We start from the raw sequence: 23,842 nt of genomic DNA on the forward strand, positions 1-23,842 counted from the left end.
AAGTAATATTTAGTATTTATAGATATATTTGATGATGTACAATGACAATAAAAGCGCCGCTTATTTAATTTTGGAAGCAATTTGATTGATGTGTAAATAAAAATAATGAAAATATACAGTATAAAGTTTCCCCTGCAAGGTGGTCATATTGTGGGTCCTTCCTTGGCAAGAAAATCTAGTCTCTCTTTGTTTTTCACCCACACATACACACGCAAACCCCCCACTAAAAACGAAAACTTTTATTACCGCCTGCATGAGACTTGATAAAACAGTCTTCCAGAAGGAAAAGGGTGAGGGGGTTGCAGTCAGGGGAGCAGTGGCCTCTGTAGACTGTCAGCGATGGCTGCTGATTTCAAAGAGTGTATGTGGACAGCCTTAAACCGCTGAGCAGCTTTTCCAGATGTGCGGAATCAAAGGCATTGCTCCACATCAGTCTACAGACCAATGGGCCAAAACTCCCCCAGAGAGCCAGAGAAACTCTAACTGTAATGCCAGGGACCTAGAACGGGTTAAATTATTGCTCATCATATCACTGAAAGGGCACTTTGGTTCAATTTACTTAAAATACTAACTGCTGTGTGCATGTTCCACATGAGGCTGCTAAAATGAATCAGTCTCTAGTTAAAGACAAGCCAACTTACATATAGACTGCACCCTTGCTACAATATGACGTATTTGGCTTTATTACAGAGCGATAAGATTGTCTCAACACATGTTTCGTCCACATGAGCCTTTTAAGTTATCTTATCCTGATCTCATGGGTAATCGTTTTGAAGGTACTTGTGCGATCGTTCTGATATCTTTTGGGCATTTAAATGGCTGTGAGAACCGTTGAGTGCGACCTGGATACACCAGTAAGTGGTTGGATATTTTGCTAATAAAATGACAGTGGTGGCTGATTCATTATTTCAATATCCATAATTTAAAGTGAACGTCATAATGCTGTTTCAAAGGGACCGCAGTTTGCAGCAACATCTCTAAACTATTATGCCCATTGCCCTTTCATTAGCTGTGCCGGGTTATTCTGTCTGGTTAAGATCCCGTAGATATGCTTTTGTTTAAAACCCCATGGATGCGCTAGAAATATGTCACTGTAATTGAAGTCATACTTTTAAAAGCAGCCCAAAAATGCTTTGTTGTATCTCCAAAATGCTTGCGCTCATTCCACTAGACTTATTTTGCTTCAAAGACAGAACGTCCTAGTACACAATATGTGTCTATGCATAAGTTGACCCCCATCTAATCTATTTCCATGAAAATCTGTCCCTTCTTCTAGAGCCCCTCTCTCGGGAACATATGATCCACTAAACGAAGGCATGTGATAACATCAGAATAGCAATATTAGTGTAAACATCTTCCATATGCTATCAGATGCTGGCTTCATCTACGGCCTAGGCTGCTTATTGTTGCTTTATTAAGGGACAAACCCAATGGAACTGGAAGAGGTAGCATTTGATCATATCGAGGGCTTTGTCAAGACACCCTGAAGGGGGTAGAGCTGTCAAAAGGGGGCAGATTTAGTACATGCGAACCTGCATGTGTCCCCAATTACGCGGATGTAAATGGATGGTTCCAGACCTTGAGTGAGGTGGAGGTGCTGAGGGGGGAATGAAATCTCTAATGAAGCCCAGATTCCCTCGCTCACCGGACCTGTCTGCGATGGACCAAGCCTTCCCCTGGTTACCTGCACATTATTAACAATTTTAAACAATGCCACAAAGAATTATTCCAGTTATATTGGTGGAGGGGCAGTAATAGGAGCAATATGTTATGGGTTTTGCAGAATGCGTTAGGATTTTGTCTCAGCAAGTATCTCAAGCTAGTTGTGAAATGAAAGGAGGTAACGCAAAATAGATCTTCCTTTGTGGTGCCTTTTCCTTCTGCATCATCTATTCCCCATTGTCTTGTGTGATTGAGACCTACACTACCTTTCAAAAGTGTGGGTTCAGTAATGTTTTTAAAAGAAGTTATCTTATGCTCACCAAGGCAGCATTGAGCAAAAATATAGTAAAAACAGCAATTTTGTGAAATATTGCTGCAATTTAAAATAACGGTTTTCTATGTTAATATATTAATGCAACATTTTCAGTCACATGATCCTTCAGAAATCATTTTAATATGATGATTTGGTGCTCAAACTAATTTTTTTTGTAAACCATTGTGCTGCCTAATAATTTTGTAGAAACCGTGATATTATTTTTTAGTGTTCTTTGATAAATAGAAAGTTCAAAAGAGCAGTTTTTTAATGCAACCTAGCTGAATAAAAGTATACATTTCTTTCCCAAAAAATTCTTCCTGACCCCGTAGTGTAGAGTATAGAGCAGCCGTGACATGTATTTTGATCAAATAAATATGTTTTGTGAGCAACATATTTCTAAAATGTGATGAAATATTTACAATATATATGTTTTGCCAGTGACCGTATTTTGGGGTGCTCTTAAAAAGCTATTTTTTGAAACTTTCACGTCACATTCACTAGGGTCTGGACTGTGTGCATTCTTGTGATACCATCAACCAATCATCATTTACATTTATGGCTTGTGATTTACTCAAAATCTTCAATGACCAGACCCAAGTGCCCTAGAGCAAAGATGCATCCGGGGCTTATGTCCCTCTGGATTTCTTTCCTGCTGTTCAGTCTTGTGTTGCAGTCTTGAAGTCAAGTCCTCTTGAGAATTTTAAAAGTTTGTCCGTTAATGATTGTGTTAAGTTAAATGGATGGGGGGAAAACGAGATTATTTACAAAATGATGAAAACATTTTTACAGCTCATACACACAGCCATGACTCATCGCTCATCACTCTGGTTGTTTACAGCCCAGTGTCTAACCAGATCCAGGCTTCACTCACATCGTCACTCATTGTTCTTCTTTCAGTGTTCACCCCATGAAAACATATGCATACAAAGTTATGTCCGACCGCTATAAAGCGTTTCACTCAAAATCCATGTATACACTGTAAATGACAAATAGCTACATGCAGACAAATATCAAGTACAATGAAATGTTTTTTTAAGTAATTAAGTCACACTGATATCATTTAAAAAATATTGATTAATGTAGAATCGATTGGTTTTGAATTGTATTTTTATTTTTTAAATATTATTTCTTAAATGTAATATTGTGTTAAGTTAGCAATACATTTCAGTTTGATTAAATTAGATTTTTGTTTACTTAAGTGATTATAAGCTGTTTTGATACATATGTCATTATTTCATCCCCTAACGTTGCCCTCACTTTAAGCCCTACTTTCTTAAATTGTGTATGAGAGTTTGTTATTTATAGACGTAATCTACAGTAATTTGCACTGTATGATACTTTTCTGATGATTATGCTCTGTTGAAAACCACCAAAGAGAGGACTGGATGCGACTGTCAGCGAGTCTCCATCTGGCAATCTACTTTTCTTCAAATAACCAGAGATGTGATTTTCATTAAGACTGGAATTCTACTGACAAATCCTCTGCATTAACTGCTGAGGAAGAGTCTGCTCCTCAAATGATAGTCTCTTTCTGACTCTGATTTCTGATGGAATACAGTATGTGTTTGGCCGTAGAATAGATGCAAATAAGATCGAGAAAGCGATAAGCTTTCATTTGGTCCACTAAAAATAAATAAATTAAGTGCACGCTAACAAATTGTGGGGCTACGCAATTCACAATGAATGGCCACACCCTTTTTTTTGAACATTTTGAACAAATTAATCATGTATGATGCAGGAATCTAAAAATGTGAGACTCAAATTTAAAAAGTTAAACTTTTAAATAACAATCTCAAGACCCATCCCTTTTTTCCAAACCACTGCCCTCCGTCTCACATTTTTAAATATGAATACGCATTCTGTGTGAAAGACATTGAAATACTGCACGCAATGTACCCCAACTGTTTAATGAATTCACCCTTTTCGGTATAGTATTTCTCAAAAAAGTAATTTCTTTCCTTATTGAAAGTATAAACTTTCCTCTTGAGATTCATCCGACAGTTTTACAATTGTACAGCTTATTTCATCAACTTCTTCAATTCCTTTACTTGACATTTTATGCACGCTTCTCCCCGTGTTGTCTTCTTATGAAAGTCTTTGTGGTTTTCCAGAGGAATAATACTCAGCTGGACGTCGCATATAACAGCAGAAATAATGTTATTCTTTAATATAGTGAATCAATCAAAGTCTTCTTAAAACTTCCCCGGAAGACTCCCTTGTTTTTAATCCTTTTTAATTTTGCTTGCACCAGATGGAATATCCTTCGTTTTTTGGCAAATGTTTGTCCAGTTGACCTCAATTCTCTCTATCTGTCTTTGTCACCATCTCTCCATCCCTTTCACTTGGTTTTCCTCTCTCGTTCAATGTCTTTTGCATATACTGTCTTCCTCATTATGTCAGCGAAAGGTTCTTAGGAATTCTGCAGCTTATTTCTCTAACCCTTGAGAGGAGCGGTATCAAGAGACCTTCAGAATGATTGACAGAAGAGAAAGCTGGAGGCAGCCAAAGCTGTAGACTTCCCTCTGGCACTTTCTCCAGAGCTGGCTAAGCAACAAGAGGAAGACTGGACTGGAAGAAAAGAGAAAATAATAAATGGCTGTAAGTTTTACTGGAAACATAAATGGTTCTGGCTCGTAATCTGGTTCATTTTGCCGTGACTGTCACACCATTGGGTCAGGTGACAAAGACATAGTATGTGAGTGAGGCTCTTAATCTCACAGATGTTTTCCATTCCATCTGGGTAGACTTGTGAATAGTGTCGTGAGTCAATGAATAGATCGCTTTTAAAGACAAACAGTTTGTTTTGATCAATGTCAGAGTGTTTTATGTGATTAGTTTCCCAGTTGTGTTTTTATGGATATGTATCAATGCAGCAGTTCTGGGAACCAACAGCTTCTGCGCGCACAGTCCTCCATTTCCACACGAATAGTGTCTGGTGCTGATAGCGTAACACATCGTCCATGACTTATCTGTCGTACTTGTCTCCCATTTCCCAGCTGCAAGATTTACCATAAATCAGGGAGATTAACTTTTAAATGCAAGGAAGTAACCCTTTGCAAAAGTTACGAGTACACGGAAACACCTGCGTGTTGAAGAAATGGACCAAATGATTGATTTTTATTCGATTATGGTTTTGTTAGGCCAAGTTAATGAATTATCTCATCTATAATTCTCATATTTCAGGTATTACACCACTTTTGTGGATTTTAGTCCATATCAATTAGCTTTGAAGCCATCTATGTGCTTTTTTAAAGCAGATGTACACATTTAAAATGTACGGTCTAACTCTTTTTGCTTAGATAGAATGCCTGATTAGAAATGTTAGAAAATAGTTTTATAGTGTATTTATAATTAATCATGAAAATGCTAATTCAGTTTATTTCATTTAGCAAACTAACATTATAAGCCTTCTAGCTTAGTATAGCACTAACTGTTAAGAAAAGATTTTTTTTTTTGAAAAAGTAAAAAATTTGTGTTGCAATTGCAAAATCCTGGTGGCTAAAATTTTGTCTATTGACGTCCATTCAAAGGTATCCATTTAATTTGACTAAATTCATTGTTTTTGGAAGCTACATATAAATGGCAAAAATATTTTGAATGGGAATGCTAACAGATAGCGCTATATGGATATTATAAACATTTTTGATAGTAACGGCAAGTAGCCATCATGGCTATGATAAGAACTAAAGCCTATTCTTTAGTAGAAATTCTCAATAGTAAACAGATCAAGGGTCCGGAGTTTAGCATAGATTAGCACCAGGTGCAGCCTGAGTGCTTGAGTCCTAGATGCGAAGAGCTTGGATGAGCTCTAAAGCATCATTGGTAGTCCTCAAACACTTTCTATTGTCAGTGTCATTTTCTGCAATCATGCCTTAGGCAGGAGACAATCACTGCTTTTAAACGCTTTAAGATGCTCCACGACTCGTCCAACTGGCATGCTTTGTTCATTACATTTCTCCCTATTATTTCTATCAAGGTTAGGGAAAGACTGGAAAAAGCAATTGGAAATTCTGATCATGAGGAATTGTATCAAACCCTAGGCCTCCTGTGAGGTTTAGACTGCTATGACATTTTAAATTGTCTCACAATAACCAGGGCATCTCCGGTTCATATCCGTCTCAAATGCTCCGTGTTGTGAGGTGCATTGCATATGGGATCTTTTGTAATGCTGACAGGCTGTTGCAGTGCTGTTACCGATCACATTGTACATGCCTTTCTCTCTTCACCTGAGACCGTGCTTGTGTCCAGATTCGGATAATGCGAAAGGCTTGTTCCACGCCAGTGGAGGATTTCAGCATGTTGACGGTCTGGGATCGGGAGATCACTTTCTCCTGCCTGTCAGCAGAAAACAAATGACTTCTACAGTAGGTGGTAACCAGCAGAGCACATTCCGAAATGCTCCTGTGAGATCTCAGGGTGACCCGATATGCCCAGAGATTGCGTTGTGTGAGTACACGGGTCATTAAATGGTAAAGCAATATCATGTTTGTGACGTGTTGCACGTCTGACCAAACATTACTTCGGGCCCCTGAAATTAGACCGTATGTAAACGATGCACCGGCTTTGAAGTGGTTTGGGTGCTTTCAGTAATATGCTAATCTCCCTCTTGATCTTGATTGCATGGGATGTCCCGATATAATACCCATCAGCCTGTGTGCTGCACTGCTGTTTCAGCAACACATTAGCCTGCGCTGAGGAAGCTGCTTTGAAACTGTAGCTTGCCAGGTTATAAGCTAATCATAATTTAAAGAAGTTCGGCTACAGCCAAGGTAATCTCTGAAAAAGTAGTTGGCAACAATACAAGCTACTAATAAAAAAAAAAAAAAATATATATATATATATATATATATTTGATTATTTTATTCTGCAAGCACACATTAAATTACTCAAATGTGACAGTAAAGGCATTTCTAATGTGAGTGTGTGTGTGTGTGTGTGTGTGTGTGTGTGTGTGTGTGTGTGTGTGTGTGTGTGTGTGTGTGTGTGTGTGTGTGTGTGTGTGTGTGTTTGTGTGTGTGTGTGTGTGTGTACTTGTACAACTATCTTTGTGAGGACCAGTTTGAGTTTTAGACCATTGGAGTGAGGACAAAGAGAGTAAAGTGTGTGTGTGTGTGTGTGTGTGTGTGTGTGTGTGTGTGTGTGTGTGTGTGTGTGTGTGTGTGTGTGTGTGTGTGTACTTGTACAACTATCTTTGTGAGGACCAGTTTGAGTTTTAGACCATTGGAGTGAGGACAAAGAGAGTAAAGTGTGTGTGTGTGTGTGTGTGTGTGTGTGTTTGTGTGTGTGTGTGTGTGTGTGTGTTATTGTATTTTTACATTATACATAATACATAATTATATTACACAAGTATATACATTATATACATATAGTTTGATTTAATAAAATTATATATAATTTAAATGATTTATATTTTAATAGACATATTTTATGATCAGTTGTTTTTGTTTTACTCTAAATACAAAAAAATATTCCACTAAAATTATTATAATTAAATATTCCACTAAAAAGATTATGTAAAATGGTGCCTAGGAACTCAAATTGGTTTGTTTTTCTTTCTATATCTACCACCCAAAAATACTGATTCAATAGTATTGATACATATTACATATGATATAGAGGACAGTTTACAAGAGTTTACAGTGTCACATAAAAAAATATGGTTACATCGTCAGTCACTTATTATTTTGAAAACAGGGGAACATGAGATGACCCATTCCCATTATTTTTTCACAGATATGACTTAATGAAATGATTTATTTATTTATCAAGAATGTTTAGTTGCTTTTGCTGCATACGAAATCGCATACTGTCTGGTAGCAACTTGGTGTGAAACTTACTTTTTTAACGGTGAGTTGCGTCGCTTCACTGCCATTCACAGCACCATATTTGGAGGCAGGGTTTGTCTTTGTACTAACTTTGCCAGAAATGTAACAATTTTTTTTAACAACAACAAATCTCTTATGAGTGCTTTTTCACAAAAATGCTGCTTAAAGCAGTTTAGAGCTGATGTCCATTATTTGCAGCTAAGTACTTTCACCCTGGGGCTAATGCTAGCACATTCCCTTAGCTCCCAGGAGGGGTGCCCAGCGGTGGGCCTGGCTGTTGTCTTGCTAAGGAGGGCTAACCGGAGGAGAGGACTACCTTTCAGCTGCATCAGAGCTTTGTTCTGCTCTGGTGTTTGTTGTGCTAATGGGAAAGGTCCTTGTATTACAGCCGTCCATGGCCAGCGCTCACCCTGGTTCACTGCCTGGTCTCCAGCCTGTCTACGCCTGGTCTATACCGGACCATCTGTGTCCCTGGAGCCCGAACAGGGTTATCACATTACAGCTCGGTTTCCTGAGACAGGACGGTGGGGTAGGTGGTGGAGGATTTGGGGGTGGCTTGGTTCCTGTTCCCTGTAGTGCATTCAGATGGAGTCTTGCTTATCCTTTTATATGGATCAGGTGACACCTGAGAAGGTGAAACAACCATGTTCCTCTACCATGGATCTTCTCCATCTCTCTCTCTCACTCAGATTTACTTTCGTGTCTAAGGTGGGTTTTGCTCCAGGGTTGTGACAGTAGAGGAAACACCTAGCCAAGAAAAACTTCAGCATTTGGGCTGGGCTCAGTGCCCACCTCCAAACACAAAAGTTTATGGTCGGAATCATCAGCCTGGGCTTTTCCCTCACATTCTCCCTATCATTAAAAAGCTTTATTGTCTCTGACCCAGCTAGCTTCACATTTTCCATTCACATCCAAATGCCGACATAATTATGCTAATAATTCGTTAAGGTCGACTCGACATGCACTGTTCGAACCCAGGAAGATCAGGCAACTCTGTAACGACACAGCCAGCTGTTCAGTTGATTTAATTCCTTAAAGGGAAACTTACAATTATATAGTGACAGAGTAATTATGATCTCGTTATGTATTAGAGGTGAAGACTTTGTTCATTTCTGAACTCTCTGACGTCAATAATGCCTGTGTCAATTTGGTTAGAAAACATCTGCAAAGAACATCTATCTATCTATCTATCTATCTATCTATCTATCTATCTATCTATCTATCTATCTATCTATCTATCTATCTATCTATCTATCTATCTATCTATCTATCTATCTATCTATCTATCTTCTCTATGATTGCTGAAAGATACATTCATATTTTTTGCCTTTTGTTTGTGTATATTTTATTTAAAATCTTTTTTTTTTTCATATTGTAAGAATAGTCTTATCTGTTTGTAAAATAGTGAAGAATAGTGAGAATCAACATCTGTATTTATCTTTGAAATCATATGCAATAAGTGGAGAGAAAGAAAATAAACCAGAAACTGGACTGAACCTGCAACCTTTATGTGCTTTCACATACATGTACTTATTGTATACTGTACTGTACTATACAGGCTTTCCTGTTCCTCCTTGCTTGATATTTTTGGGTGTACTGCTTTCCTTTAAGGTCATAATTAACAAATGTTCCCAATTAAAGTTGCCTTTGTTGTTTGGCAACATTAGAAAGGTAATCTCCAAATTACACTGCAATTTGCCTAATATTTCATGATTAGCTAATGATGGGTAGCTTGCAGATGTGGACTTCAGTAAAACTGCATGTCATCTGTTTTGTTCTATTCAGCTGACCTGTGTCGCACCAGTTGAAACGTATTATAAATGGGGCTTTCAATTGAAAAAAGATTCAGATTCATTGTATGGATGGACATACTGATTTTAGCCCCCAGATTAAAATAATTACAATACATTATTGTGGCAGATGATACACATTAATTGAATAGACATTACAAGTGTTTGTGTGTGTGCGTGTGCGTGTGTGCGTAGTGTAGTGTGTTTGTCATGTTAAAAGTGATGAATATACCATAACAAATGTTACTGAAATATGACACTTGTAAACTATATTTAGATGATCCTAATTTGGGGCCACACTTGGATCACTCATAGATAATAGTGACAGGTCATGCCATAATGAGTAATGGTCAGAATGTAATGAGCAGATGAAGTGACCTGTCATAGATACATCACTAATGAGTGTAATTTGCAGTTGTAGTCAATGTCATCATGGAGGGGCATTAAACCACCTGCCCCTGCAGCTGTTAGCTTCTACTTCAGCAATGAGTGTGTGTGTGTGTGTGTGTGTGTGTGTGTGTGTGTGTGTGTGTGTGTGTGTGTGTGTGTGTGTGTGTGTGTGTGTGTGTGTGTGTGTGTGTGTGTGTGTGTGTGTGTGTGTGTGTGTGTGTGTGTGTGTGTGTGTGTTACACAAGACAACATTGGCACTAGCAGGTGTGTGTGTGTGTATATCAGCAGCTCATTAAAGTGGCATGTTTTCTAACACCAGGCATATTTAACATTAAATTATCACCCAGTTAACGTAATAACACCTCTGTGTTCACACTTTGACGCTTGTCTATCTCTTTCTCCACCCTTTCACTCTCTAGCTGTGAGATTTGTCTATTTATTTCACACCACCACTAGAGGTCTGGTTAAAAAAAAAAAAAAATAGGGAGCTTCCTTGCTGCCTCGAGTACATGTGTGGCTGCAAGTACAAGCATCCTATCCATCATGGAACATCTAACCTCATAAGTGACCGATTTGGAACACTCTACACAGGCAGCAAATATATATTTTTTAGATTGATCTTAGCATGTTGTTAAGATTCAGATTCAAGTGTTGTTGTTTTTTTGGCGTGGTGTCTTTACATTGCCAAAGCATTGGTAACATTGAATAACTAATTAAATGTGTAACATTAAATAACTATTAAATAATCAAGTGTGTACTTATGCTGAACATACATATTATTTTAATTATGATTTTTATATATTATGTTTATTGATCATTTTGAATTTACTGTAATTTAATTTAATTCAATTTCATATAATATTTAATTTATCATTTTTTTTACTGAGTTTGTCACTATGTATTCCATGATTCCCTTCTCCGAGACAGACCTACTTTTTGGAACAGGCATCGTTGATAGTCCCATGATGCCATAAAATGCTGCCTCCATAGGATGGTCACTCAAAACAGAGCAGTATAGTATTTATTTTTAATTGTGTAATATTTTGGAATGATCACACCTTTCTGTTTATGGCGTTAATGGAACTAGAATGAGATGTTCACAAAAAAGGCCCCTCTCCCACTCTGTAGTTCCAGCAGAGACTACCAACCTCCGATGTGAGCCCAGTCAGCAGGAAGTGTGTGTGATCCATTACCACAGTTCTACTTTACATAGGGATGCACTCATGCACACACGTTTGCTTTGGTAGACATTGTTGACCGAAGTCTTTGTCTTCAAGGTTGTAAGAGTGAATGTGCACTCTTTTAGAGTTTACTCAAGCTTAAGCTGTCTGTCAGTCAGACCAAACTGCTTTTTAAAGCAAGCCAGTCAGTTTACTACTCAGTAGCCAAATGATTTTCTGGTCATGTAAGTACAGCTTTGATCTAAATTAATGAGGAAAAACATGACTAACTAAAATAATTTCATAGATCTAACGTCTAACAACACTAAGCTAAAGAAAAATGTTCAGGTTGGTCAAGCTTATTTTTTAGACAATACAGCAGTATTTACCAACTGTTTACAATAAAAAAAATGTTAAACAACTGACATCAATTTCCAGGGAGGCAAACTACTTTCTCAGATTGTTATGCCATTTCTTATTATTATCAAAGTTGACAGTACTGCTTCAAATTTTTGTGGATACATTTTCATTTAATTGTCCATAAACATTACATTCAGTTCACACTTAAGTATATTCTTTTGAAGTATATTATTTCCATAATATGTTCTAAATGTTTTTAGCAAAGTATGCTAGAGTACTTCTTTGTCACAGGAGTAGTCATGCAAGTACAACCCATATCAATTTAAATAGAGAAAAGCTGAAAACAACAGTTTGCTAAACCATTGAGAAAACTGACAAAATTTCAATCTGCTAGTCATACTAATATGTTCTAAACAGAGTAAGGACTAGATCAGGTGCTGCCTTTACAAATAAGCTGATTCCCATTTTTAATCGAAAGGTATTTCCCTGCAGCCCACCATGCATTGGGATTAATTTTTTTAATCATTTATTTAGTCTGTCTACCTTTTATACTGTCTCTGATTAGGCACACGCACAGAAGGGAGAAAAATGAACTAATGGCGTACATTCCTGGAGCACCTTGCACCTCTGTTCGGACTCCTGTCCTGCCCCAGTCCATTGTTTATTGTGTTCTGTTGTAAAATGTCTGACTCAAAGGGGGCCATTGTAAGACGAGCATCACTAACTCTGAACCTGTCAACACTTGCCCATATTGTGCTGCTACACTATAATATAATGTTCTTTGTACAGTAACAAGTCTGTAATCTTCATATATTAGAGGCAGGTTTACCTGCACGCTCCTGAACACACACAGAGCGCTAATAGCAACATGGCCGTCTCTTTAATTTCACATTCTTGTTGTATATATGTTTTATCATTGCTCTCACAAAAGTGAACACTGAACTGATACTGAACCGGATTTATAAAAAATGGCTAGCAATGTCTGGAATTGTTTAAAATGCTTTGTCAGTTAACCTAAAAACTGTACTTCATGTCTTAAAATCTAAATTAAATAATGGGTAATGTTCATTTTGACAGAATAAACCCACAGAGTGAATAGGAAAACTATACGCAAAGAGAGGTCTTGACTTGTATCATCCTGAAGGGATTGTTTTGCAATAATGACTGGCTCACTGTACATTATCCCACTCATTACATACTTGCTAAATAAATAAATTGGCAAGAAAAATTGATTAAGTGAGAAGAAAAAGAGCTGTCTGTGTAGGAAAATTTGCAGGCAGTGTCAAACAGTTTAACAGCCATGATACAATATCTGACCACACAATGCCGCAATTGATCATGAGCCATGCAATAACTGGTTATAATCCAATCAATGTAATTAAATATGACTGAATCAGCCTGACCGAGTTATATAGATGAATGTTATTTATTTTTTTAATCCTAGTGTGTATATGTTTCCAGTTATTAGTTTTATCAGCATATTACATATGTACTTTATAGTAGATGTATATGAGCCAGACACTGGACCTTTTCCATTGACCATGGTATTACAATAGTATCTATTTTAAATATGTTAAAGTATCAGTTTAAATACCATGGTACATGAATACGGTACCTTGTATGAAGTACCATGTATCCTTTACCTTTGCGGTACCACAGTCTGAAATGTGCCTCTCCTTAACTTTCTCTCTTTGCTTTGTATCTACAGGGGCAGAGATTCCCTCAGACCCAAACGTGGTGGCTGCCTCCAGTTGGAACATGTCCAGCGGAGCTGAAAGAGGTGAGTTTTAGCGCAGCTCTGATAGGCCACTCAGGGACACCATTAGGTCTACAGTAATGTGACAGATCGGCAGCGATTGCTAGATGTTTTGTCTAGAGATGAATGTTAGTTTTGATTGCCAAAGCAGACAGCATTACTAGCAGGAACATGTGAGCTCTAGGATGACAGCATTTTGAAAGAAGCTAGTTATGTGTCTTAAGTTATCCTAATTCCTCAGTCTGGTACAGTGTGCACTAATTGGGGGGTTTCCGTGCTCATGGTAAACCTAGATCTGTTGTGTCTGTGCTATCGTTATTGATGCAAGTTGGAACAAAAGTCAGGAGAATTCAAAGCAAGAACTTATTTTCCATAAGATCACTCAATTTCAGTGCCACCATACAACTCTCTCTCTCTCTCTCTCTCCTTCTTTTTTCTCTCTCTATCAAATACAAATACCTACAAACACATAATATCAGCACTCCATTCCTTCCATTTCAAGACCCTTTTATATTGTTCTTTTATTTGTCATTTCGTTTAAGTGTTTTTCCTGTCTTGAACCAAACCAGTAGTAATTAAACTAATAAGAGAATTGGAGTCATTATGTCCGCTATGTGATTTCTCCAAATGGTCCTAATTGCTTTGGGATTAATATTTAAATCTCAGTCGGATTTGTTGCCTGGCATCAGCTGTCAACACAAGAACTTTCTTTTGACTCCGATGCTTTTTCTTTTGACCAGCAGCTGACTTATGCTTTAGGTCAGAAAACAGAAAGGTTTTAAAGAAACAAAAGATCTTACAGTAATTCATGTCTGCTAGATATGTGATATATCTTTTTTGGGTATATGGGTATTTCTAGAAAGCTAACTCTTCTAAAACACACTTTTCAAACTCTTACTAGTTTAATTTGTAAATGCATATATATAAGCCATTATCATTTTCGCCACATCTCTAATTATCTTTTTTTTTTTATATATATATAATTAACCTAAATACACCCAGTGAAGTATTATTTTTACACTTTTTGCATCTTTATTTAATTTATTTATATTTAATGTGTCACAATTTGACACATTACTGCTTAATTAAAAATGGTGAACTTTAAAATATTGATTGATTCTAGTTATTTTTTACATGGATCTTTCTTAGTTTTCTTCAAATATCATATGTGTCATATATTTTATCTCAAACATGCTGTTGACATGACTGTTTTTCTGTTGGCTGTATCCTTCAGGAACTGTCTTTTTCCACGCAATTAGTATCTAAATGATTTTTGATTATTTCCCTCTTAGCCCTATAAAGCCTATTATATCATATTTGATATATGGATTTCTAAATTATCAATATGATCAAAACTGTTATACACAATCTTTTACTTGTCTTGTCATCTAATTGATAGTTTTTACTTTTTTAGCAAGTGTTTAGCATTTCTTTTTGCTGTGAAAAGTAAATGTAAGAAGAACTTTTGGTTACAGTTTATATTGATGGTTCCCTTTAGACATTCTGTTGACTTTAAGTAACATTGCACATGTCAACTAACTCTCATTTAGTATTAGTTGAGTGTTAGTAGACTATTAGGGTTAGGGGTTGGGTTAGTAGAGTAAAGTGACATGTACTTGCAAAGTTACTTAAGCAGACAGCCTATTAATACTCTACTGATACTCTAATGTGAGTTAGTTGAGATGTAGGTGCAGCTTTACTTAAATTCAACAGAATGTCTAAAGGGGACCATTATAATAAAGTGTTACCTAACTTTTATATTGGTATTTAATATTTCAACACATGAAAACTTGATTCCGCTAACTTTAAATGGTCAAATTACTTCTTCAAATCATCTGCTGAAGTTTGATAAATAAACAACTGAATTACATGTGCGTGTGGGTCTGTTTGCGGTTGGTTCCTTCTGGCTGAAGTTCATAACCCGTCACCGCATGCTTACATCATTAGAAGGAAGTGGAAGTGTCCAAAAGATTAGGCTTGTCAGTCAGATGCATTATGGGTCGGAACTGATCCCCCCGTGGTTGTATTCTTCATACGAATCCATTTTTGGATAACCATATTTGTATATTGTTATAAGAGAGCTGATGTTTGGATGGAGGAAATTAAGATGAAGGGATAAAGAAGAGATCCACCAGGGGAAGGAAGGTAGCTTTCCATTCAGCCACTCAGACCAGACATGCCTGGAACGAGAGCAAGAGGGCGGTAAAAAGAGAGTAGGGAAAGGAGAAGGGAGGAGGTGTGAATGGACAAGAGGAAGGATAAAAAAGAAGAGAAAAGGGAGTGGAGTAATGGCTGAATGTTGTGTATATTAGTCACTTGTCACCCAGACCTCAGGTATCTCACTGTGGTTCATATATTGAGATTGTGACCATAAGAAATGACTAAGGCCTCAAACGGTGCATGATTAATATATTTTGTGGTGGGAATTTGCAGCTACTTGTCTTTGCAACACTGTCTAATGTCATTCGAGCTGTTTGATCCCAAGGACCCCCAAATATGATGATGTGGTACTAAATAGCTATATATTTTCTATCCCATTTATACTGTGTAGAAAAAATCATAATAATAAGTGCAATATTATAAAGACAGAATGTTATTTGCAAAATGAACATAATTGGCTTTTAAATCAGTGGTGTTGTAAACATTATTGCAAAACATTTACTCTTATATTATTATTGTTATAAAAACCAAAAGATTTTTTGCTGTAAAAAAACTAGGGCTGTCAATATAATAAAATAAGTTAATAAATAATAATATTCAGTAACATCTAATCTCATGATCATGAAATGGTTTTTAGAAAGCAAAAAAAAAAAAAAAAAAAAAAAATATATATATATATATATATATATATATATATATATATATATATATATATATATATATATATATATATATATATATATATAATACATATATACATATATATAATTTTTCACCTGTTTTTTTTTTTTATCTGAAATATATGGAATCAAGTGTGTATTTTAGATAAAGTACAGTGTCAATACTGTATTTTAGGTTGGGTCAAGTATAGGGTCAAAAATTTCAACAAACAATATCAAGATCTCATTCACCTAAGTCCAGTTCCTGAAAAAGCCAGCTTTTCCCAGGTCCAATCCTCATATTCCTGTTAATGTTGTGGTCAACAAAATCCTGCTCAAATCTGCCACCAGATTCCTGGTAACCCTAGATGCAGTTTGCTGAAGACTGCTGTCTGGTATAGTTCAAACAGTGCTGGAGTTTCTGAAAGGTGAATGGTAGTCAGTGGAATTCAACCCCCACCTCAGCAGGACTAATGTTGTGGATGTACCTGCACAGCTGTGGGCCCTGCGGCTGCTTACCCTGCCTGTAACCCTGGGGGACCACACTCATGGCTCCTACTCAATATACTTTTATTAATTTTCTCGTCAAAGTCACATTCCTTGCATTGCACCATAGTCTGACCTCCTGTGAGAAGATGCTTCTGAATTTGAAGAGAAAGAAGGGAAACTTGTGTTACAAACCGCTTTAAATTCAGACATGAAGGGAAAATTTCTGTCATAATTTACTTCAAGTTGAACACAAAAGAAGATATTTTGAAGAATGTCAGTAACCCATCAACTGTTTGGGTTACCCATATTCTTCAGAATATCTTCTTTTGTGTTCAGCCAGCAGAAGAAAAATTCCATAAAGGTTTAGAACAACTTGAGGGTGAGTAAATGATGACAGAATTTTTATTTTGGGTGAACTATACATTTTTTGGAACCCCTCTTTTGCACTTTAGATAGTGTGGTCGATTTTTCCCTAAACCTAACTATCTGGGTCTCGTCTACAAATCGACGTCCCCGAATGTCTACTGTCGACGTTTAGCCTATCTGGGTCTCGTCTACAAATCGACGTCCCCATTCAATAATAGCACCTAACTAACTTGTTCCCCTAAACTAGCTTCCTTCCTAAACTAGCTTCCTGCGCAGGAATAAATCGACAAACAGACCTGCAAATGTCCTTTAAATGCTTTAATCAAGGCCAGGAGATCTTCCCGAGCAGTTCTCAGGGAATCTCTCCCAAGAAGCAAGGCCGGAGGATCTCAGACAAATTCCATTGAGAATCCCACAGAAAACACGGATACAACAGTTTTTATAGAATCGAGAAAACAAATAAGACTAACATGTCACCTTCAATATGATTGGTTCAAAAGCCCCAACCTTTTTCCTCTGTCACTGGCACAAGCAAACTCTGTTTTTGTGATTTCTTATCACAAGGGTTGGGAACTAGTAATCTGTCTAGTTTCACTTCCCCTATTTGTTATTTATACACACACACACACATACACACTCAAAGTCTCAAGTTTTCCCCAAAGAGTTTGGAAACATTTAAAAGCATATGAATGTCGTTCCTGCAAGAAAAACAAATGTTAGTTGATTAATTAAACTTGATTACGTAAAAAATCCATCACAATAGTTAGGCTAGTTAGTTAGTTAGCAGTAATTAGGTTCACTGCACAATGCCCTAGTGTATTAGACTCTTTTTAATCATGAGTAAGTATTGACAGATTGTTGGACTGTATGTATCATATGCTCACAGTAAATCCGCGCTGAGTGAGAGGAAAAGTTTACTTTCACTCTTTGCTTCTTGGCTGCACGAGTAGGGCTTGTCAGGATGCCATCAAGAGCCTGTCAGAGCTTGTCTGCCAAACCGATCATATGACTCCACAGGAAGTCCCAGGGAACTCTACAGAGGTTAAATTATTACTGTATTTGTATGGAGCACGCCAATATGATCTCATTAGTATTCATTGGCATTTAACATTTTTTTAATGTTTGACAGATACTGAAATGCACAATATAGTATACACAATGTATTATCAGCATCTAAAACTTAATTATTATTAAACATTATAATGCTAAATTTGAAATGTTTACGGAGTAAATGTGATTGAAATTGAAATCTCATATATTTTAAATACAATAAAAAGATTCTTGAAATTTGTTCATGCATAAAAAACATTTGTTTATACTGTACATTTCAGCATCTATCCAAATACGTTAAACCACATGTTACTAATACTAATAAGATCACACTGTTTTCACAAGCACATACACAGACTATTGTATGTCTACTATAACCACAATTCTGGTTTGATTCTTTACCACAAAGTGTTTCAACACACCGTCTGTGTAACTTTCCCATAGATTTGAAGTGTTACTACAGAAGTTCCCCTCTATGGCCTTACTCAGACCAGAATGGGTCAGATTTGCTGAGCTCACTACAAGTGCTTTTATTTCCCTTCCACCACCCGTGAAATATTAGGGGTTGTCATGTTTTTGCTGGCCCCTTATCAAAGTTAGCTGTAGGCCTGGCAAGACAGATTTTCTGGAGACAGAAGTTTCCAGAAGCTTCAAGAGGTTCTTCTGTCCCCTCTGGCGCTATCCATCCCAATGAGACAAACTAATGATTTACCACCTAGTGGCAACCACTAAATATCATAAAGAATTCCTAACCGGCAACTTAGAGGTTTGTTGCACATTGTATGTGCGTATATAGTTACAAATGACCACAAACACTAAGGAAAAACTTGATTTACTACACATCAAATAATGAATGTTTAAAGGATTAGTTCTGTCAGTCTTGCACCCGTATGACTTTTTTCCAACATTATTCCCTTCGGGTAATTTGAGTAAGTTAGCTATATTTTACATTTTCAATATCTTTTCTGTCTTGTCCTTTTAGATCACTTCCTAAGGCTGGATGCTCCGATGAATAACATCACTACCTCCCTCGGACAGACGGCTGAGTTACATTGCCACGTTTCAGGGAATCCACCACCCACAGTCCGCTGGCTCAAAAACGATGCTCCTGTGGTCCAGGAACCACGGCGTGTCTCTTACAGGCCCACTCCGTACGGCTCGCGCTTAAGAATCCGAAACCTGGACACCACGGACACCGGCTACTTTCAGTGTGTGGCTACCAACACCTATGGCACAGTATCTACCACAGGAATCCTGTTTGTCAAGTTTGGTGAGTATTTTTGGACAATATTTAACAATATTGTGATGTTTCATAATCGGGTGACTGATGACGTACTGCAGAAAAACTTCAAGTTTGTGTATTTAAATGCATCCCATCTCAGAGGGACATCTTTGATAGCGCAGGAGACATTAGGGGGTTCTCAGTTATGTTTTTTTTTTTTAAGTTTCAACTTTTACAATTTAAATGTAAACAAATGCCACAAATACCCAATTTGTGTTAACCCTGTTCCTGGCATTTCATATAACATGCTAATTGTTGCCATTTACTCTCTCTCATGTCATTCCAAACCTGTGTGACCCTGTCATCTGTGAAACATAAAAGAACAACCCGATCTCACAGGCAAAGTTAACTATTTTACGAGGTGGCAAATTCATACGAATCATACGAGAACATGATTTTTTTAAATAAAGGTCCACTTCTAACACAAACCCTGAACATAACCGTCACTGGGGCGTAAGCAGATCAAATTAAAATAGACATATAACACAAATTTATATATATTAGCTGACAATTCGCCAAAACATTACGAATTGCCATGAGATTGTGTTGAAAAGAATACATTTTATAGAATTTCTCAGTCCCTGCACCTGAGAGTGCCTATTCAGTAGGTGAAAAACTGTAGTAAACAGTAGGCAGTAGAAAAGCAATATGCGAAAAGTAATCGGATGACCATTCAAATGATATATAACATACATTTTTTTACAGTTGCGAAATTTATTCCTCATTAAATGTAGTACCTACTCAGACACAATGATTTCAAACACACTTTGTTTTTTGTCGTTGTATGAACAAAAATAGTTGATATTACTGTCTTTCTCAAGATAAAAATCGAATAAGCCATATAATTCAGCAAAAGAGAATTGCTGTCTAGAAGAAACAATTGAGATCTTCAGGTAGTCCACAAATATAATTTTGGACCTTTTGCAAAGTAGTGGTCCCTTTATTTGGAATGAAGACCCTTGTAAATGTCCTGAAGCCCTATGCAATAAATGTGTTCTAATGCATCTTCATAAGTGTAGCAATTTACCGTCCTCAGACCTTCAGAGTAAAAATCTTGAGAAACTCTGTAGGTCTGATGAGATCACTGTAGTTATTCTTTAGTCCATGATGCCAACGAGCCATATTGGCCACATGTGTTATGCTTCTTTGTGGGCGATTTGTTCCTAGCATGTTGTTAAAAATCCCCACTCTCTCTTTCTTCCAGATCCTGCTCCCACCCCTCTGCCTGGAAGGCCTTCACCGTAAGTCTATTTTCCTTTCCTCTGTGCATTACCCCATCTAAATTCCTCCATTATCAGTCATTAAATATACAAGAACAAAAGGGGGGGGAAAAACTTTGGATATGCAAATGATTTAATTGCTCCTTCAAGAGCTGTCTGGGTAAAGCATTTCCATTTTAAGAGTGATGATATAGACCTGCACAGAAAGAAGTGCATACTGCATACTGCGATTTAACGTTTCCAACATATATATATATATATATATATATATAATCTATTATTAAATTCTATAATCAATTCATCATATTTTAATTTCAATTTATTTTGCCACTGTTGTCTCAAATGTGTTTTTATTGGAATTGAGATTGACAAAGTACAATGAAAGCTATACTGCAATTCTAATAGTTCATTGCAGATGTGTATTAAGAACTACTCTGAGGTATGGTAATTAAAGAGTGTTCTGTACATTTCTGATTTATAGTTTTACGGTAAGAGAGAGAGAGGTCCGGAGACTTCAGCAGGTCAATTGTAGGTTAGCAAAGACAAATGAAGATAAGGTTGTCTTGTTTAAGGTTGTAGGAACTGTAGGGTTTGTATGTCTAACTTCATTAAAATCAGCCAGGACCTGTTTGTGCTAAAATGTACAACCAGGCTCACCACATGTTTCTGTTTCAGCCCACTCAGATTTCAGACAGTACATTAATACACTGCCTTTGTGTTTCTCTTTTAATCATTCCATTTTTCCATGCTGCAGGCTTCAACACCTACTGTAGCCATTTAGCATTGGAGCATAGATATTTATTTTATAGATTTATGATAGCAAATGGTTTTTTAGATTTCCTGTAATACTTTCAATTTAGTGCTATGGGAATTTAGTGAGTTGTTTTTGCCCTCTCTAGGATCTTCTCATTTTATGTTAGAAGTAAACAGTCGCGTGGTTTTTATTTACAATACTGATGCGAATCTCAGAGTGCGTCATTGCGCATTGAGGTTCGCTGTGGATAGTCTCTGTCCAAATCAAAGTATGAACCCCTGACCGTTTGACGTGGCTGGCCGCGCTCCAAATCACATTAATATTGATTAAAGTCCACAAACCCGCCTGTGTGCCTCTAAGCCTCGTACAGGCGGCGACACGGCTAGTTTTGGGCTTGCTGCCGTCATTGTGCTGCCTGCACTGAGGTGCACAGAGATCCCTTTGAGCCATATGTTGGCCTGTTGGTAATCATTAGTGTCATCATCAAAGAAAGTCTTCCTGTCAGCTTCCATCAAAAGGAAAAGGGTCAGTACGCTGTCTGTCTTCTTTGCTCTCTTTCTCCTTTATGCGCCTCCTTTTTTTCCCGAAGGATTATCAAAGTGTCAGCCTTGTCTTGGTGAGAGTACCTGGTAAAGAGGGTGTGGGGTAAAAGTGTCCCTGGTGACATGTTTTGGCTGGGACTCTAATGAAACTCTTCCTTTAATGAACTCCAGAGCAGAGGTGCGTTTGGAGGTCTGGTGTCAATGCATAGACTGAAAGCTGACCTAGCCACAGCTGGTCTTGAGCTGGCCTTGTAGTGGGGAAGAGAGGAAATATGAGAGAAAGTGGGGAGGGGTATTGATGTCTGAAGGGCAAAAGGTCAATGAATAGACAGGGCGACAGGGATTCACATTCAATTCACATTCATTTGTATAGCGCTTTTCACAATATTGTTTCAAAGCAGCTTTACAGAAAATGCATTTTTCTACATTACAATTTAAAGTAATCTGTTATCAGATGTGACTGTTCAAGTAATGTCCATATGTCAGAAATGTACAGTTCTAAGATAATTCAATCATGTAGGTAGCTAACATCATTTATTAATTTAGGCAGAAACAATAAGCTCATTGTGACAAATTCTGCTCAATGAGTCCATTCTTACAAACAAGCAAATTATTCATTTTAATATTTTGAAAACTAGTGGTTTAGTGGTGAGAAAACCAGTTGTCATTTTTTCTCTGAAAAATCAGTTCAAAATGTCTAATTTTCATTGTGTGAAATTATTCTAATGTCATTCCAAACTTCTATCACTTTCTTCTATGAAACATTTAACTTCTATGATATTTAAAATGATAAGTTAAAAAAAGTGCTTTAATGTCCATCCAATGAAAATCAAAGGTGTCTTGTGTTGTTTTGGGCCACACTGGCTGTCATTGTAATTGCAGCTTGATATCTAATACTTTTTGACTTCATAAATTACATTGTGACTTTTTCCTCATATTTGCGACATAATATCTCACAAATGTGACTTCATATCTCAGAAATGCAATTTTATTTCCGGTAATTGTGTGTTAATACCTTACAGTTGTGACTTTATTTCTCATAATTGTGGCTGCATTGCCTCACAAATTTGACTATTTCCTGTAATTGCAAATTTTTCGTAATTGTGACTATACTTTACAATTGTGTCTTTATTTATGCAACTTTATTTCTCAAAATTGCGACTTCATATCTCTGAAACGTGACTTTATTTCTTCTATATGCAACATAATATCTTACAATTGGTACTAGTTGGGTTTCACTTTATTTTGATGGTCCCTTTAACACATTCTGTTGTCTACAAGTAACATTGTACCTACATGTCTACTAACTCTCATTAGAGTATTAGTAGAGCATTAGTAGACTGGTAGGGTTAGGGTAAGAATAAGTTGACATGTACTGTAGTTGCAAAGTTACACATAGTCAGTAGAGTGTCTGTTGGAGGACCATCAAAATAAAGGGTTTGCAGATATTAAGCAGATAGTCTGTTTATACTCTAATGAGAGTTAGTTGACATGTAGTTGCAAAGTTACTTATAATTAACTGAATGTTCAAAAGGGACCATCAAAATAAAGTGTTACCCTTAGTTGTTGGACCACATTGACAGTTGAAAATATTTTACAAAATTACTAAATATTTTTTTTTTTTTTTCAAAATATCATATTTTATGTTTCAAAGAGGAAAGAAAGTCATACAGGTTTTGAACCACATAAGGGTGAGTAAATGATGACAGATTTTCATCTTTGGCTGAACTAACCCTTTAAGAGTTTGCCCATAATGGAGTCCCATGAGCCCTTTATGGCAGAGGAGGTTGTTGGGTGGTTGTTTGTTTGATGAGGGCGGATTTGGCTTTGATTCAGTTATGTGAGGTTAACTCAGCTTTATCTTTCGCAAACGGAAGGGCTTGAATAAGGTAAGCTGGTCTTGAAACAGCAGGTAGGGGCAGCGTCTACATACAGTCCTCTGTTGTGTCTTGCAAGTCTCAGATGCTCACCACAGCTGCTGTGATTACACACACTGAAGACCTTATTCATAGACTTTTTAATAAATGCAATATGTTTTCTCCCCCCTTTTCACTGCCCCAC

At 37.0% G+C, this 23,842-nt stretch overlaps 1 protein-coding gene across 1 annotated transcript in view; it reads left to right on the forward strand.

The window, feature by feature from the left end:
• ror1 (receptor tyrosine kinase-like orphan receptor 1) overlaps window positions 1-23,842 on the forward strand; it is a 104,265-nt gene that overhangs the window by 61,761 nt on the left and 18,662 nt on the right. Inside the window, exons 2-4 of the mRNA XM_081380357.1 lie at window positions 13,212-13,283; window positions 18,966-19,253; window positions 20,470-20,506. Of these exons, the coding sequence (XP_081236483.1) occupies window positions 13,212-13,283; window positions 18,966-19,253; window positions 20,470-20,506 (397 nt within the window). The remainder of the gene's footprint in view (window positions 1-13,211; window positions 13,284-18,965; window positions 19,254-20,469; window positions 20,507-23,842) is intronic.

The sequence above is a fragment of the Scardinius erythrophthalmus genome (genome assembly GCF_964197995.2).
Source record: "Scardinius erythrophthalmus genome assembly, chromosome: 12".
NCBI classification, from domain to species: domain Eukaryota; kingdom Metazoa; phylum Chordata; class Actinopteri; order Cypriniformes; family Leuciscidae; genus Scardinius; species Scardinius erythrophthalmus.